The sequence below is a fragment of the Aquarana catesbeiana genome, linkage group LG04 (assembly GCF_042186555.1).
Source record: "Aquarana catesbeiana isolate 2022-GZ linkage group LG04, ASM4218655v1, whole genome shotgun sequence".
NCBI classification, from domain to species: domain Eukaryota; kingdom Metazoa; phylum Chordata; class Amphibia; order Anura; family Ranidae; genus Aquarana; species Aquarana catesbeiana.
In genome coordinates, this window is record NC_133327.1 from 212,254,558 (window position 1) to 212,273,565 (window position 19,008).

At 43.7% G+C, this 19,008-nt stretch overlaps 1 protein-coding gene across 2 annotated transcripts in view; it reads right to left on the reverse strand.

Annotated features, from left to right (window-relative positions):
* Positions 1–1,039: 1,039 nt before the first annotated feature.
* Positions 1,040–19,008, reverse strand: part of BCHE (butyrylcholinesterase) — a 176,695-nt gene continuing 158,726 nt past the window's right edge. For both annotated transcript variants that reach the window (XM_073626140.1, XM_073626139.1), the window contains one exon: positions 1,040–2,017. In XM_073626140.1, the coding sequence (XP_073482241.1) occupies positions 1,893–2,017 (125 nt within the window). In that variant the 3' untranslated portion in view covers positions 1,040–1,892. The remainder of the gene's footprint in view (positions 2,018–19,008) is intronic.

The window sequence follows — 19,008 nt, forward strand, 5'->3', positions numbered from 1 at the left end:
CCTGGCACTTACCCCATCGGTAGCAGACGAGCGGGCTCCTATGGGCTGTGGCCAGTGGCTGGGATGCGGGCTCCTATGGGTGGCAGGCAGAGGCTCCTGTGTCCTCTCTGCATCACAGCCTCCCTCCTCCTCTTAGGCATACAAAAGGATCACCTGTCCTTTCAGCCAATTGGGTGACCGGTGTCAAAACCCGTGCCCTGAGACCCGAGCCAACCCTATTTTGAAGCCTATTAGAGACTCTGGCTCTAATTGGTGCTTCAAAAAACAGCCCCCCTGCATTGGAATCCATGCTCCGGTGTCCTGAAAAAGGCCAGACACATGGATAGGGGAGGCAGCGATAGACAGGGGGGCGGCGCCCCTGTGCCCTTAATAGACAGGCCACCCCTGGTGACTAGCATGAATACCCACATATTTCTAAAACCCTGTTGGTTCAGTGATCCATTACACAGTGTAACCCAGCTCCCTGCACAGATCTTTGATGCTGCAGTGACCCACCATGATTGAAACTAAAGTTTTGCACTGGTCCTTGCCTTCACTGGCTGGCACAATTGTTCCCTTTCAGTGATTGTGAATGTTTTAAAGCCAAGCAGCCAGCCAAGCAGCCAGCCAGCCACAAAACCAGTATTTGTAAAAAGAGAACAATAATGGTAGCCTGCAGAGTTCTCTGTAGATATAGCACTGCACACTGAGCAAATAAACCAATTACAACATTCATTTTAAATGCTTGTAATGTAATCACAGAGGCTGTATGATTAAGCACACATTTGTGTGATATGTGTCATTCAGGTTACTGTATGTATTCACACTGTATATTTTAAGTGTTAACAATATTCCAGTTGGCAAGCCTATGACGTGTGGACCATCCATGTGATTGGTGGTCAAGGCTAGTCATTGTTCCACTCCTGAGGATTGTTACACATGATAGTCTGGCTCCAGAGCAGAATGGCATTAAACTTTTGATTTGTTCCACTTCCTAAATAGTTTGATAGATTTCCTTTAAAATGTGTTATATTTTTTTAAAGGATTTTTTTGACACAGCTTTAGTAAAGAGAACACAATATTTTATTTTTTGTAGCGCTTTAAATAATAATACATACAATAACAAAATCTGATGATTTTACATTTGTTGTTTTAATAAAGACAATTATCTTAACATTACTTTGGCCATATTTAAAATATGTACTGTGAGTGTGATGTGTAGCTATAAAATATAAATGTATGTAAAGCGTGTGTCTGTACATGCCAAAGCATTAGAGACCGAATCCAACTGTATACTTCCAACATGCTGTTTTATGGTTTCACTTTGTTTAGTTTGGGGAGACACATCTACAACACATGTAGAAAGTGCTTGCGTTAGATTTCAGTGGATAACTGAACAAGAAATTAGCTGCTGCATCAAAATATAGCTACCCACAAGCAACAAAACTTTTACACAGTAGTGTTCTTCTAACTAAATGTACAAGTTCACCTAATAACCAAACACATTCATTATTACAATAATGCAAAGGCTTATTTACAGACTTTTCATCAGTAATTAAAAGACTAAAAACATACTCAAAAAAGCAGCAGTTTGTTAATACCCTCACAATTGAAAAAAAATAGGGGAATATTATAGACTGTTTCTTGAGTGACTCAGAGTCTGCTGGGGGTGCTGACATCATATTCAGGATAGCAGTGCCCAGCACCAAGCCCAGGTCATTTGGATGTCTGCACAAGGGAGACTTTTTCAGGTATATAACATGCAAAAAAAAAATGTTAAATGCACATATAATCTTATGGTAACATTTTTACTGAAATGAATGGTCTTGTTACAGGGTCTCTTTAAATGACTACCAGTATCTTTGTACCTACTAATCACAATATGGTAATTCTTTAAAGGGTAACGCTATTAATTAGAGACCAGTGCAGCTTTCCTTCTTACTGCTGTAATCATTAAATTGATTTTTCCAGTCCATCATGTAATTGTTCCAGCGATGGAATTCCGCCTTCCACTGTTGTTCTACTTCATCAATATTTCCTGAAAAAAAAGATTACAACTAGTGTATTAATCTAAATTTGAATCTATGTGTTTACATTAATTGGAAAAAAATGCATGTTAGTGACTTTGTGTTCTTAAAATACAGCAATTCTGGACAGCCAAGAAAATGAAAAAGATTTTCCTTAAAAATACATTTGACCTTGTACGATTTTAATTATGTTTTCTTATATTGTATATTTTCTTTCATATAAATCTTGGTATTGGGACTGCCCATTTGTATTTATGTTTAGATATTACTACCTTCCTATTCAAGAAAATTTCACAATGCGTTAATGTTTTACCAGGATGATAATATCTTTTAAGTGTCATTTTGCCTTTTGCTCGCGTTTAATGTGGTTAACATATCTAAAAGTTTAATTGCTGTTAATAAGCTTTCTGTGAATTGTAAGTGAACAAAGGATTTGGTTAAGTTCTAGAATTAATAACACACCCCAGTAATTACAATTTTTTTTACTCCATTTTGCAAGTTTTCATCTAATTTGGATGTGTGTCCTTGATTTGGCTTATGTAGTCATGTGAAAAGTTGAAGTTAAAGTTAATAAACCCACAACAGTAAAATTAGTCTGTTTATGCAGTAAAGTATGCTTGGTATACTCACTGTGGAACCTAGGGGTTAAACCTCTGCATTGTGTAAAAAGGCCGCTTGATCTTGTATGCACAGATCATCCCCTCCCTGGACTGTCCCCCTCGACAAGTCCGGATAAGACAGAGCCTTTGGAGTCATGCTGCACATGCTCAATTTGGTGTGTGTTGCTAGACCAGTTTTTTTTTTTCTTGGACGAGTGCATGTGATCAGCACAGGACCAATTAGCACTGTCCAGACAAAGGGTCAGGAGCCCTGTGCCTCATAGGACAGCTCAGTGCAGTATGAAAACTCTTCCTACAAGCTTCACCAGGAACTGATAGAAATCACAAGACTGCTATATAGTGCTGATGAGAAAAAGTATTTAGCCATTTATATTTACTAAAATAATTGCATTTCCATGTTCTGTGTAATGTGGGAGACCAGCTATAATGAATGCAGTGTCCTGGGTTTAGTAACACTTTTATTGTGTGCTGTTTTTACTATTCCTTCAGGCAAATTTTCAGTTGCAACATGTGTGTATGTTTTCTTGCATATGCAGCCTGTTTCAAATGCCCCTGCAATATTTTAACCACTTCCCGCCGGGCTTATAGCAGATTGATGGCTGGGAAGTGGTCCTGTTATCCTGACGTCCATCAGGATAATGACGTCCATCAGGATAACATGCTGGCATGCGATTGCGAGTGTGGTATGTCAGTCTGATACAACGCATCTATGATCGTGGTAAGAAGCATTTGACAGAGGCTTGTTGCCACGTGATCAGCTGTGACCAATCACAGCTGAACCAGGAAGTGCATTTCTCGGTTTGCGCTGACAGGGAGACCCGATCGGCGGCTCTTCCTGTCAGATGGGGGGGTCTGTGCTGATAATCAGCACATTGATTATCAGCACAGCCCCATCCGATGTGCCACCAAAAAGGTGCCCATCAGTTGCCAGTCAGTGCCCAATAAAGTGCCAATCAGTGCCAATTAATGCCCACCACAGTGCCAGTCAGTGCCCATCACATTGCCAATCAGTGCCCTACAGTAACACCTGTCAGAACCTCATTAGTACCTCATCATCAGTACTGCTCATCAGTGCCACCTGTTAGTGCCCATCACAGCCACTTGTCAGTGCCCATCACAGCCGCTTGTCAGTGCCCATCAGTGACACCTATCAGTGCCCATCAGAGCCACCTATCAGTGCCCATCAGTGCTGCATATCAGTGCCGCCGATTGGTGGCCATCAGTGCTGCATATCAGTCCTGCTTATCAGTACCCATCAATTCTATATATCAGTGCCTCCCCATCAGTGCCACCTTATCATTGCCAACTCATCAGTGCCCATCAGTGCCATCACATCAGTGCCCATCAGTGCTGCCTCATCAGTGCCCATCAGTGAAGGAGAAAACAAAATTTTATAACCAAAACAAAGAAAAACATTTTGTTTTTTTTCAAAAAATTTGGTCTTTTTTAGTTTGTTTAGCAAAAAATAACCAGTGGTGATCAAATACCACCAAAAGAAAGCTCTATTTGTGGGAAGAAAATTATAAAAATTTTGTTTGGGTACAGTGTTGCATGACTACGCAATTGTCATTCAAATTGCGACAGCACTGAAAGCTGAAAATTTTCCTGAGCAGGAAGGGGCGAAAGTGCCCGGTATTGAATAGGTTAATATAAGAAACAATAGCCCTCACATTGTCATCCAGCACATACAAATATAATGTACACTTCATAAATAACTGGATGTCTGCAAGCCTCTAAGGTCCTTAAGCAGTAAAGCAACCCGAAACCATAACATTTCCACCACCGTGCTTCACAGTTGGTATTCAATTCTTCTCCTAAAATTTTCTTTTTGGTCCATGTCACACATGTCAATTGCTATAATTCAAAACAGATATATCTACAATTCAGCAGTTCACAGAACATTGTTCCAGAAAGCCTGATTTGTTTACATACTGTATATTCAAAGGCACACTGTAGTCTTGCTCTTCTTTTTGGACAGTAATGACCTTTTTCCTGAAACACAAAGATAAATTGATTCATTCTCTTCCTGATTTTAGATGCGTGCACTCTGACACCAGCTGTTGCAAGAGTTGCCTGCTGTCACGTACCTGGTGGGTTTTGAGCTCGAAGTGCAGAGAGAGACCTCCCCTATGGCTCCCACACTCGGCCCTCTGGAATGGAGGACACAAGAGTAAGGAGTGGTATGGGTGCCTGGCAGGATCAACAGTCGCCCAGAAGTCCAGGAGTGGTGGGAACCTCTGGAATCAGAAACTGAAGAGAAGACTGGAGACTGGAACGTAGACTGAGCCAGGAACCACAGCAGGCAAGTAGGCAGGAAACTGGAGCGTTTGACTGGAACCAGGGACAACAGCAAGTAGCAGGCTGGATACTGAAACGCTGGACCGGAACCAGGAACAACAGTAGATAGCAGACTGGATACTGGAGTGCTGAACTGGAACCAGGAACAACAGCAGGTAGCAGACTGGATACTGGAGTGCTGAACTGGAACCAGAAACAACAGCAGGTAGCAGACTGGATACTGGAACGCTGGACCGAAACCAGGAACAACAGCAGGTAGCAGGCTGGATACTGGAGTGCTGAACTGGAACCAGAAACAACAACAGGTAGCAGACTGGATACTGGAACGCTGGACCGGAAGCAGGAACAACAGCAGGTAGCCGGCTGGATACTGGAGTGCTGAACTGGAACCAGGAACAACAGCAGGTAGCAGACTGGATACTGGAACGCTGGACCAGAACCAGGAACAACAGCAGGTAGCAGGCTGGATACTGGAGTGCTGAACTGGAACCAGGAACAACAGCAGGTAGCAGACTGGATACTGGAACGCTGGACCGGAACCAGGAACAACAGCAGGTAGCAGGCTGGATACTGGAGTGCTGAACTGGAACCAGGAACAACAGCAGGTAGCAGACTGGATACTGGAACGCTGGACCGGAACCAGAAACAACAGCAGGTAACAGACTGGTAACTTAGTATCAGGCAAAGGGTTGGTCAAACAGGCCGGTGTTCCATATCAGGTGGACAGCAGAGGTACCAGGGATCAGACAGGAGAATGGTCAAAGCAAGCCAAAGGGTCAGATGCAGGCGGATAGCTGGATAGTCAAAACAGGAAGCCGGGTCAGATAACAGAAGGTTTCAGATCAGATCAGGATTTGGCACACGGAACGCTGTAGAGCAGACAGCGGGGACTGAGTGTGACAGGCAGGTTTAAATAGCCCGCCTGGCGCCAACGGGAGTGCCCGTGCGCGGTAGCGCCCATGTGCGTGTGCGCATGTGTGGTAGCGCCCCCGGCCGTGCTCTAGTGAGCCTGGAATGCCGATTACTGGCAGGATCTTCATGACATTGCCCCCCCAAGGGGCAGCCTCAGGATGCCCTTTCAGGCAAATTTCTCTGGATGGGACCTTTTAAAAGATTGCAACAGACCTTCATCATGAATATTATCCTCAGGCTCCCAAGAATTCCCTTCGGGTCCAAACCCCCTCCATTTTATCAGGAATTGATTCTGATTACCTCTCCTCTTGTGGTCCAAGATAGATTGCACCTCGAATTCCTCATCGCCATCTACCAAAATTGGATCAGGAGGATCCGTACTTTGACCTGGAAATGGATTGAAAATGGAAGGTTTAAGTAAAGACACATGGAATACCGGGTGAACCTTTAATGAATCAGGAAGTTCTAGTTCATATGTCACCTCATTAATTCTCCGTCTGACAGGAAATGGTCCTAAGAACTCGGGACCCAATTTTTTTGAAGGGCAGGCCAACCTAAGGTTCATCGTAGACAACCATACCTGGTCACCGGGTGCAAGTAACAGTTCACCTCGCCTTTTTTTATCGAAAGTTGTCTTGTTGTATTCCTGGGTCCTGGTCATGGTCTCCTGTAAAACTTGATTATTAGAGGTAAAGAAATTCAATTTCTCCTGAACTGCGGGTACTGTACATTCAGGAAGGGAATTAGGTAGAAATGAAGGGTGGAAGCCATAATTTGCAAAAAATGGAGTCTGTTTGATAGCGGAATGAATGGAGTTGTTGTAGGCAAATTCAGCCAATGGAAGTATGGAAATCCAATCATCTTGGGCAAAAGAAGAGAAACAGCGTAAGTATTGTTCAAAAGTTTGGTTTGTTCTCTCTGTTTGCCCATTAGTCTGGGGATGGTAGTCAGAGGAGAATGATAGCTCAATGTTCAGCGTCTTACACAGAGACTTCCAGAATCGGGAGGTAAACTGTACCCCCGATCTGAACAATATTGGCTGGCACCCCGTGGAGTCTGATAACTTCTTTAATGAACATTTGTGCTGTTTCTGAGGCTGAGGGGGTACCCTTCATTGGAACAAAATGGGCCATTTTTGATAGCCGATCTACTATTACAAAGATCGTGGTGTAGCCCCCTGCCGGAGGTAGTTCAACAATAAAGTCTATGGATAACATCTTCCATGGCCTGTCTGGGACAGGCAAAGGTCTTAGTAGTCCCCATGCCTTGGTCTTGTAACCCTTGTTTCTAATACAGGTTGTACAGGATTCCACAAATCTTTTGCAATCTTCACATAACTGAGGCCACCAAAAGGTACGCTGTACCAGATCGGTGGTCTTAGCTACACCAAAATGCCCAGCCAGTGCATGATCATGACAAAGTTCCAATATAGGTACTCGTAGATATTCGGGTATATAAATCTTACTCTCGTGCCAAAGTAGCCCATCCTTAACCTGAAGTTCTGGCCCAACGGAAGATCCCAGTCCCGCGGAAGCCTGCTTAATCTGGGAAAGCAGGTTTCCCTGAAGCAGGAGAAAATTCCCCGGGGACAGGATGGTGTCCGGAGGGGAAACTTCTTGGGGTTTGTGGAACATCCTGGATAGGGCATCGGGTTAAGTATTCTTGGAGCCGAGGGCGGTAAGTGACATGAAAAGAGAACCTGGAGAAAAAGAGAGCCCACCTTGCCTGTCGTGGCTTCAGCCTCTTTGCAGATCTCAAATACTCCAGGTTCTTATGATCTGTAAAAATTAAGACTGGATGAGCGGCTCCTTCCAGAAGATAGCACCACTCCTCTAATGCTGATTTAATTGCCAACAACTCTCTGTCTGCTACATCATAATTTCTCTCTGCCGTGGAGAATTTACGAGAAAAGAAGGCCACTGGGTGCAGCAGAGCCTTGGTTCCCTGTCTTTGGGGCAACACTGCTCCTACCGCAATTTCAGATGTGTCTACTTCAAGTACAAACGGCAGAGAGGAATCTGGATGTTTTAGTACGGAAGCTGAAGTAAAGAGGGCCTTGAGGGTCTCAAAAGCTTTTTGGGCTTCAGCAGACCAGTGAAAATGTGTTCCTTGTTTAGTTAACTGGGTAATGGGCATGATAATGGCTGAAAACCCCTTAATAAATTTTTGGTAAAAATTGGCAAATCCAACGAATCGTTGGATTCCCTTTTTGTCTGTTGGAACTGGCCAATCTAATATTGCAGCGATCTTTTGAGGATCCATCTTAATGCCCTTACTAGAGATGATTAACCCCAAAAACTGAATACTTTCCTGTTCAAATTCACACTTCTCTGCCTTTGCATATAAGCCATGCTGTCGAAGCCGAGCCAAAACACTTCTGATATGCCTGCGGTGAGATTCAAGGGAAAAAGAGAAGATTAGTATTATATCGTCTAGGTAGATGATGACAAACAGGTCTAGAAAGTCTCGTAAAACATCATTGATGAAGTATTAGAACGTAGCAGGGGCATTACACAATCCGAAGGGCATCACCAAGTGTTCGAAATGCCCATAGTGGGTACGGAAAGCAGTCTTCCATTCGTCTCCGCCCCTGATATGGACCAAATTGTAGGCTCCACGGAGGTCAAGCTTAGTGAATACAGTGGCAGTTCCAAGTCTTTGAAACAATTCCGGTACCAGAGGAAGAGGATAGCGATTTTTTACTGTAATTTTATTTAGTTCATGGTAGTCTACGCATGGTCTAAGGGTATTATCCTTCTTCTGCACAAAGAAGATGCCCGCGCCTGCTGGAGACGTGGACGTGCGAATGAAACCTTTCTTTAAGTTTCCATCGATATACTCCTTTAAAGCCCCTTGTTCTACCTCTGTCAGAGGGAAAATCCTTCCGAAAGGAATCTCTGCTCCAGGAAGTAACTCGATAGGACAGTAATAGGCCCGGTGGGGAGGCAAGGCCTCTGCCCCCTGTTTACTAAATACATCTAGGAAGTCATGGTAAGCTTTGGGAATGGACTGATGTAGGCTGGAATCTGTATCTAGGCAGAGCAAGGTAGTGGCCTTATGAGCATCTTGAAATCTGCAGAACTGCTGACAATAGGAAGAAGAAAAGGTAACCTCTCCTGTGGCCCAGTTGATGTCAGGATTGTGCGCTTGCAACCAAGGCATGCCGAGGATTATGGGAAACAAGGGTGAAGCAATGACGTCCAAGTGTAGCAATTCTTGATGTGAGTTAAGTATAGAAACAGGTATAGGAACAGTCTCTTGAGTGACAGGTCCGGATTTGATGGCGGACCCATCAGCCAGATGAATGGAGAGGAGAGTCCATGGGCCTTAGACAAAAGGGGAATCTGGTGTTTTGCAGCAAAAGAGGAATCCATGAACAGCTGCAAGCTCCAGAGTCAATAATGGCGGTTATTTGCAGAGTCTTTCCTGGGAACTGTAATAAGATAGAGAGAGCAAGGTGAGAAGTGCTCTTGGCCAGAGGCACAACATAGTCAATAGACAGGGAGAGGCATTACGGAGCTTAAGAGGGCAGTTCCTGACGTAGTGTCCAGGTTCCCCGCAGTACAGACACAAATTATTCGTCCGACGACGTTGACGCTGATCCTGGGTGAGGGACGGCCAAAGGACCCCCAGCTGCATAGGCTCCGGTGGGTTAAACGTAGAGGTAGATGGTGTCGGTGAAGTATGATTTGGAACCTTTGGAAGCATCCAAGTTGGGCGAGAAGGTCCCATAGCTCTTTCTGCCCTACATTCCCTTAAGCGTCGATTGATCTTAATGGCCAGATCGATCAAGGCATTCAGAGTCTGTGGTATACCAAGCCTGGCTAACTCATCCTTCAAAGAACCAGAAAGTACCATTCGGAATTGATAGCGGAGGGCCGCATCATTCCAGTTTGTGTCTGCGCTCCACCTTCTGAATTCAGCCACATAATCCTCTGCTGCCCTGCGTCCCTGCTGGTGTGCAGTGCAGTTTCTGCAGTCACAGAAAGCTGGGGGTCTTCATACAATTGGGCCAATGCGTTGAAGAAGGTGGTGAGATTGGTCAGGGATACATCCTTTTGTTCCAAGAGGCAATGGGCCCAGGTCTGTGGGTCGCCCGTAAGTAAGGAAATTACAAAGCCCACCTTGGTGGCCTCCAAGGAAAAGGTACGTGGCTGAAGAGCAAAAAATAGTTCACAGGAATTGCGAAAGGCCCTGAATTTATGTCGATCTCTGGAGAATCGTTCAGGTGTCGGAACTCTGGGTTCTGGAGGGAGCATCACCACCGTTGGGGAAGACCCAGCTGAAGAAGCGGAAGCAGGAGGGACTCCCTGACCCCGGTAGGGTTAGACAAAGTTAATACCCATTCTTCCAGCTGGGTGTATCCTTGCTGCAGATTCTTGACTGCTTCAGTCAATCCTGCCAGGTGTGCACATAGTTCTTCCATGGGAGAGGTTCCCTGCTCAGGCTCGGACATGGCTGTCTGCTACTGTCACATACCTGGTGGGTTTTGAGCCAGAAGTGCAGAGAGAGACCTCCCCTACGGCTCCCACTCTCTGCCCTCTGGAATGGAGACAGAGGACACAGGAGTAAGGAGTGGTATGGGTGCCTGGCAGGATCAACAGTCACCCAGAAGTCCAGGAGTGGTGGGAACCTCCGGAACCAGTAACTGAAGAGAAGACTGGAGACTGGAACGTAGACTGAGCCAGGAACCACAGCAGGTAAGTAGGCAGGAAACTGGAGCATTAGACTGGAACCAGGGACAACAGCAGGTAGCAGGTTTGATACTGGAACGCTGGACCGAAACTAGGAACAACAGTAGATAGCAGACTGGATATTGGAGTGCTGAACTGGAACAAGGAACAACAGCAGGTAGCAGACTGGATACTGGAAAGCTGGACCGGAACCAGGAACAACAGCAGGTAGCAGGCTGGATACTGGAGTGCTGAACTGGAACCAGGAACAACAGCAGGTAGCAGACTGGATACTGGAACGCTGGACCAGAACCAGGAACAACAGCAGGTAGCAGGCTGGATACTGGAGTGCTGAACTGAAACCAGGAACAACAGCAGGTAGCAGACTGGATACTGGAACACTGGACCGGAACCAGGAACAACAGCAGGTAGCAGGCTGGATACTGGAGTGCTGAACTGGAACCAGGAACAACAGCAGGTAGCAGACTGGATACTGGAACACTGGACCGAACCAGGAAAAACAGCAGGTAACAGACTGGTAACTTAGTATCAGGCAAAGGGATGGTCAAACAGGCCGGTGGTCGATATCAGGCGGACAGCAGAGGTACCAGGGATCAGACAGGAGAATGGTCAAAGCAAGCCAAAGGGTCAGATGCGGGCCGATAGCTGGATAGTCAAAACAGAAAGCCGGGTCAGATAACAGAAGGTTTCAGATCAGATCAAGTTTTGGCACACGGAACGCTGTAGAGCAGACAGCGGGGACTGAGTGTGACAGGCAGGTTTCAATAGCCCGCCTGGCACCAACGGGAGTATGCGTGCGCATGCCCGTGCGTGGTAGCGCCCGTGTGCACGCGTGCATGCACGGTAGCGTCCGCGGCCGTGCTCTAGTGAGCCTGGAATGCTGATTACTGGCAGGATCTTCATGACACCTGCAGATCCCTTAATTAACTATTGGGGTTCTTGGAGACTCATTTTAGCATCATACAGGCAACAGCTAAGCTGAATTTGCTGGGCTGGTCTGGCCTAAAAAAATTAACAGTTGTTTGAAAACTATACTACTGGTAGATTATTTTTTCACAGTGGAATAATTCATTTCAAATAATTTGGTGATCTTTTTAGGTCCCTTACCAGACTCATAGACATCCACATCTGACAGCCTTAGAGAGCTCTTTCTTTATTGGCATGATAATACCACAAACCTCATTAGCAAAAAGAACATGAGACCCTAGATATCTGAGCCTTAAATAAGACAAGTTCTAGTTTCCTACTCACTAAAGGATGTTCTAATTTATGGATTTTAAGTGGTGATGAATGTGGATGTATACTTACTTTTTTCAACTTGAGAAAACTGCATTTCTGTGAATTTATAATAGGAAAACAAATACCCCATGCCCACTTTATTTGTCATTCTTTAACTGCTTCCTGCGCATTAGGGATGAGCTGAACACCCCCCCCCCCGGTTCAGTTTGCAGCAGAACATGCCAACAGGCAAAAAATTTGTTCGAACACGCGAACACCGTTAAAGTCTATGGGACACGAACATAAAAAATCAAAAATGCTAATTTTAAAGGCTTATATGCAAGTTATTGTCATAAAAAGTGTTTGGGGACCTGGGTCCTGCCCCAGGGGACACGTATCAATGCAAAAAAAGTTTTAAAAAGGGAGGTTTTTTCAGGAGTAGTGATTTTAATAAAGCTTAAAGTGAAACAATAAAAGTGAAATATTCCTTTAAATTTCTTACCTGGGGAGGCGTCTATAGCATGCTTGTAAAGTGGTGCATGTTTCCCGTGTTTAGAACAGTCCGAGAGCAAAATGACATCTCTAAAGGAAAAAAAGTCATTTAAAAGTACTCGCGGCTATAATGAATTGTCATCCCCGGCAATATACATAAAAGTCATTGCAAAAAATGGCACGGGATTCCCCCACAGTCTATTACCTTTGGGTCTGGTATGAATATTAAGGGGAGCCCCAAACCAAAATTTAAAAAAAAAATGCGTGAGGGTCCCCCCAAATTCCATACCAGGCCCTTCAGGTCTGGTATGGATATTAAGGGGAACCCCGCGCCAAAATAAAAAAAAATGGCGTGGGGGTCCCCCTTTAAAATCCTCCTCATCAACATGGGGACAAGGTGCTTTGGGGGACCGCTACCCCAAAGCACCCTCCCCATGTTGAGGGCATGAGGCCTTGTACAGTTCAGGAGGGGGGGCACTCTCTCGTCCCCCCCGCTTTTCCTGCAGCCTGCCAGGTTGCATGCTCGGATAAGGGTCTGGTATGGATTTTTGGGGGGACCCCCACGCCATGTTTTTTTTAAATTGTGGTTTGGGGTTCCCCTTAATATTCATACCAGACCTGAAGGGTCTGGTAATGGACTGTGGGGAATCCCATGCCGTTTTTTCAATGACTTTTCTGTGTATTGCCGGGACCGACAATTCATTATAGCCGCGAGTACTTTTAAATGACTTTTTTCCTTTAGAAATGTAATTTTGACACAGGAAACATGCACCACTTTACAGGCATACTATAGACACCCCCGAGGTATGAAATTTAAAAGAATATTTCACTTTTATTGTTTCACTTTAAGCATTATTAAAATCACTGCTCCCGAAAAAACGGCCATTTTTAAAACTTTTTTTTGCATTGATACATGTCGCCTGGGGCAGGACCCAGGTCCTCAAACACTTTTTATGACAATACTATGCATATAAGCTTTTAAAATTAGTACTTTTGATTTCTCCCATAGACTTTTAAAGGGTGTTCCACGGCTTTCCAATTTGCTGCAAACACCCCAAATTGTTCGCTATTCGGTGAACAGGCGAACACCCAATGTTTGAGTCGAACGTAAGTTCGACTCGAACATCAGGCTCATCCCTACTGCCCAGGTCATTGTAAAATCATATGATATTCTCCTGAGAACGCAACTCACGCAGCCTCTCTGGTGCGATCTGTCACCCGCTGTGTCTGTGGGATGACTAGTCAGTGTACCAGCCCGTTGCCAGTACCATGTGACCACTGTGACCAATCACAACAGATCACATGACAGTTGTAAACAATGAATAGCTTTCTTTCATGCCATTCATTGTATACAACTTTGTTGCTAGCTGTGATTGGTCACAATGATCACATAGTTCAGACAGGGCCAATCACAACCCATTTGTACCATGTGATTAGCTGTGGCCAATCACAGCTAATTACAACAAAATACAGAGTCTACACACTGTCATTCAGTAAAAAATATTTGCTTATAACAGTGAAATGCACTGCAAAAACAGTATGTAAAAAAAAAAATCCTGATCAACTCTCCAGACTGGTACAGTGTTACTATGGTAACACTATAGTGCTCTTGTTACAGTATTTAAAAAAAAGTAAAAAAAAAATAAAAAAAGAAAAGAAAAAATATTTAAAAAAAAGAAAAAAAACTATTATTTTTTTTTTACATACTGTCACCAGTCAATGTCCCTGGTCACCACTGAACACCAGTTATATGATGATGCTGTACTGTATTGGTGAAAAAATGTGAAAAAAACTATTTTTCTTTTCTTACTGTTCCAAAAAATTGTGACAAACAATTATGACTTCAAAAAACACACCATGCCTCTTACTAAATACCTCAGACTGTCTACTTTCCAAAAAGGTCATTTGGGGGTATATGTACTATCCTGGCCTTTTTGGGTCTCAAGAAATGAGGCCGCCAGTACATCAGGATTGAACAATTTTCAGATTTACTGTATATCCTATAGTTTTTGGACTCTATAACTTTCCCACATTCATTTAAGTTATTTTCACCAAAGAAATGTAGCAAAATACAGTTTGACCTAAATTCACGAAGAAAGATGATTTACTTGCAAAATTTTATAATAGAAACAAAGAAAAATCAGTTGTTTTTCAATTTTTTTTCAATTATTTAGCAAAAAAAACCCAATAGTGATTAAATAGAACCAAAATAAAGCTCTATTTGTGTGAAAAAAATGATACAAAATTTCATATGAGTACACTGTTGCATGGCCGCACAATTGTCATTCAAAGTGCAACAGTGCTAAAAGCTGAAAATTGGCCTGGACAGGGAATAAAAGTGCCCATTATTGAAGTGGTTAAAGAATATCACCTTTATTTGTGGGTACTGGTTGATTGAAGATCTAAGGTTTGTCTGTTCAAATATGTTGAAACTTGTATGGGTTAGTTATACTTACCTTTTAATATGACTGTATGCTGATGTGTAATTACTAAATAAAATATGAATACTAGATAAAAATAAAAATAAACAGTATTGACTGTGCTAAATACAGTGCCATATTTAGCACAGTCAATGCTGTTTATTTTTATTTGTTATTGCTTATAGACACTAGCTTAGCATGATATTTTCATATATTTAAATTGTTTAGTACGGATGTATGGGATGTGATCAATACCAGCAGCTGAATATCTAGTCTCAGACTTAATACATTTTGGTAGCTTGCAAGATTTTTATTTTATATATCTATATGAATACTAGGTTAGGAAACGCAATACAAAGCATATATGCTTTATAACAACACTGAGATTAAGCAGAAGATTCTAACTTCAAGTTTAAATACCACTTTGTTTTAAAGCTGGTCTTAGAATCAGGGAAAAATAGAAGAGTGACAGTAGAAAAAGACCAAATGGTCAATCCTGTCTACCCCTACTATTCTTTCTGCTAAGTATAGCTGTGATATTAATAGATGGACTGGTTTTGGGCTTCTTTTAAATGTAATTTTTAGTTTTAGGGGAGGACAGGGCTGGGGGTTATTTACCCCTCATGCCAATACTAAAGAGACGTGCTGGACTGGTGGCCGTGAGTGAAGGTACTCTTTTACTCAGACATTGATCAGAGTGGGACCCACATTCAATATATAGCTACCCCAGTCAGACCTGTGATCACAGTGTCTGGTAGTACTAAGAGCTGCAAAGGAAGCAATGCTGAAAGATGTGAAAAGGTTATAATAAATCAACCAACCCTTAGAAACATCCGCCTTTCATTATAATCACAGATTAATGGGGCACCTTGGCATAATTGTATGGTACATCTTATTTAGCCCACAGAAATCTTTCCCTATTATTAAAGGAACACTGTTTTTTTCTTTCCTCCAGGATAAAGTTTCCTAGTTCTTCCCTGGTTAACAGTTTGCCGACCAGCCAACGTCATTATACAGCGGCAGGTCGGCACGTTTCCTTGAGCCATCCTAGCTGTACATTGGCCCTTTAAGCAGGGACAGCAGGCGCACCCGTACCCGCTCCACTGCGGGGAAGCCGATAGGTGTGGTCGGTGGTCGTGATAATCGCCGGCCACGCTCGATCATGGGCACGAGAGCCAGAACAGCGACATGTGTGTGTAAACACACAAATCCCTGTTGTGTGAGGAGAGACAGATTGTCTACTCCTACTAACTAGGAACAATGATCTTTCATCTCCTCTAGTCAGTTCCATCCCCCTACAGTTAGAACACACATGAGGGAACACAGTCAACCCCTTGATCGCCCCCTAGTGTTAACCCCTTCCCTGCCAGTGACATTTACACAGTAATCAGTGCATTTTTATAGCACTGATCGCTGTATAAATGTCAATGGACCCAAAAAATGTGTCAAAAGTGTCTGATCTGTCCGCCATAATATCGCCATCCTGATAAAAATCGCACATCACCGCCATTATCTTTTCTATCGTTTGTAGACGCTATAACGTTTGCGCAAACCAATCAATATACGCTCATTGCAATTTTTATTACCAAAAATATGTAGGAGAATACATATCGGCCTAAACTGAGGAAAAAAATAGCTTTTTTTAAAAAAAAATTGGGGATATTTATTATAGCAAAAAGAACAAAATGTTGTGTTTTTTTCAAATCTTCCGGGGCTGAAGTGGTTAAAACACCTTTTTTGCATATTGTTTTTCACAACCAATTACAGAGAATTTATGAAGGGGATTGTTTTTAACTAAGGTTTGATTTTTATAAAAAAAAGAATGAGAATGGTGATTAAGAGAGGCACATGCGCGGAGCCTACAGAGCGGTAATGCCGTTTTAGAGCGCCACACCAGGGAGAACTATACTGGTGCCCACCGCAGTCATTGGCCTTCCTAACTTCACCCATGGACACCTGCAGTAGCGGCCATGGTCCTTGGAGGGTCCAGAATGAAGCTGAAAAACAGCCCCATTAGGGAAGCACTGGCCAGGACATCTGCTAAGATGGCGCCAGCTTCTCCTTCACAGCCCAGCATGCTCTGCCAAATCTCAGCTGCAAGCCCAGAAGCTCGTGGGGGACACTGGTGAGTCTGACTCTGACACAGGCAGCACTCACTCTGCTATACAATCCAGCATGTTTAAGCAATTTGAAAGAATGCTGTAGAAAGCTCTTAAGCAAACTTCTGATCAAATCACTTACAAGCTGACACGTGAGATCAGGGAACTGGGACACAGAACTGCTGAGCTGGAAGGGAGGGTGGATGAGCTGGAAAACCACACACAGGATTACATTGCAGAGTTTGAGAATCTTAAAGAGGAGAATCTGGTATTGCAATCATGCTTAGAAGATCAGGAGAATAGGGACCGACGCTCCAATATCAGGATCAGGGGGATCCCTGAAACAGTGATTGATCTACAAGCTAACATGCTGGACTTATTTTAAGAACTGCTGTCTGGTATTCCAGTGGAAAGATTAGAAATGGACAGGGTTCACAGGGCCCTATCTGCCCGCAAAAGCTAATGGTCCACCTAGGGTCATATTAGCGAAGTTCCACTACTATCACACCAAGGAGCAGCTACGAGCAGCAGCCAAGGGCAAGGACACACTAACCTTTCAAGGACATACTACCAACTGTTTTCAAACCTCTCCCAGCTCACAGTGGCCAAGAGACGCGCTCTCAAACCTCACCTCCAAATCCTGCTGCATCACCAGATCTCTTACCGTTGTGGTATTCCCTTCTCAGTATGTTTTACATATCTGGAAACCAAATATGTCTGTCGCATGGCTGCTGAATTACAGTCTGCCTTGCAGGACTTGGGCCTACTCGAGCAGTCCCCTCAGAGGGACCTGTCTCGCAGATGCTCAGCCTCCCGCTCCCCCCAAAAATCCATGGATACTGGCAAAGATCACCCAGGCCACCCCCATCAAAGCCTTTACAAACGCGGCCACTTTGATAACCTTGCAACTCCCGCCGAAAACTCAGTGGACTGACCACGTTCATACATTTAACAACAGGACACACCCTGTCCCTTCCACTGATCCTAGGGACTGGTGGAACTCTCCTTTGTCAGCACTTGATACATTCCCACACAAACTCTGACCTTTTCTTCAGTCACCAATCCCGATGAAACAGCTTGCCTGGGATTACCTGGAATCAGCTACCCAACCTTTCGGCCTCTCCTGACCGGAATGTGGATGATAGGCTCCGAACCAAAAGTTAACACCATTTTCAGGAGACCCTTTAACTTCAGATGCACTTCCCCCTTTTTTGCTGTTTTTCTTTTTTCACAACACCACTGCTGTTACTGAGTGCCACTGTTTTAACGTTATAGAGCCATATGGCACTATAATTTAGATAAACCGGGGGTTGCTAACCTTCAACCCACAATCCAATATACACTGGGTATTTATGTTACATCCCTAAGTTAAGTGCTACTGAAATCTAGTACCTACACTGTTTAACTTTTGGTTCTACCCACTGATTAGATCCACAAGGTTAGATATAGGTTGGCTTTTTTTATTTATTTATTTTTGACTACTATTATCATGCCGATGTTCACAATGTTTACTTTGTTTTATCCTCTGGTGCTGTTCTCCTGCTGAATTTCTTGCTCCTCCATTTGCTACCCTCAGCTCCCTGCCTTTATTATACAGGTTCCCGATGGTAGTCCCGAAGCCTCTATGGGACCACTTGTCGCTCCCCTAGTATGCTCCAATACCCTTCTGTTATGTTTTATGTCAGCATTTCTGTTGATTGATAATAGGGTTGTTCACTCACTTCAGGTTCTCTTTACTCTTTCTGCTACTGTCTTTCTCCTCCTCTTTCTTCTTCTCCCCACAGTAGAACAGTTCTTTACCCTGGATTTGTCCTCAATATAGAGTTGACTTATGAACTATTGTTATGGCCCCCTTAAACATTCTCTCCTTGAATGTTCAAGGTTTCAACATCCCACATAAATGCACCAAGGCAGTGCGCTCCTTTGTGGCCACCAAATCCCATATAATTTGCTTGCAAGAAACTAATTTCATCTCATTTCATCTCCTCTCCAAAATTCCTCAGTGCTTCCTATCCACAATTCTACTTGGCTTCAGCCTCAACCAAACAACGTGGAACCCTAGTTGGTTTTCATCGTTCCACACCATTCTCCCTCACATCCCAAATCAAGGATCCTGAGGGTAGGTACCTGATCCTTACGGGACATATATCAGATACTGCGATCACGATTGTGTCATACTAAGCCCCTAACCAGCGTCCGACTGCCTTTATGTCGTACCTTCTCCAGGTGATTGATAAACATAAATTTGG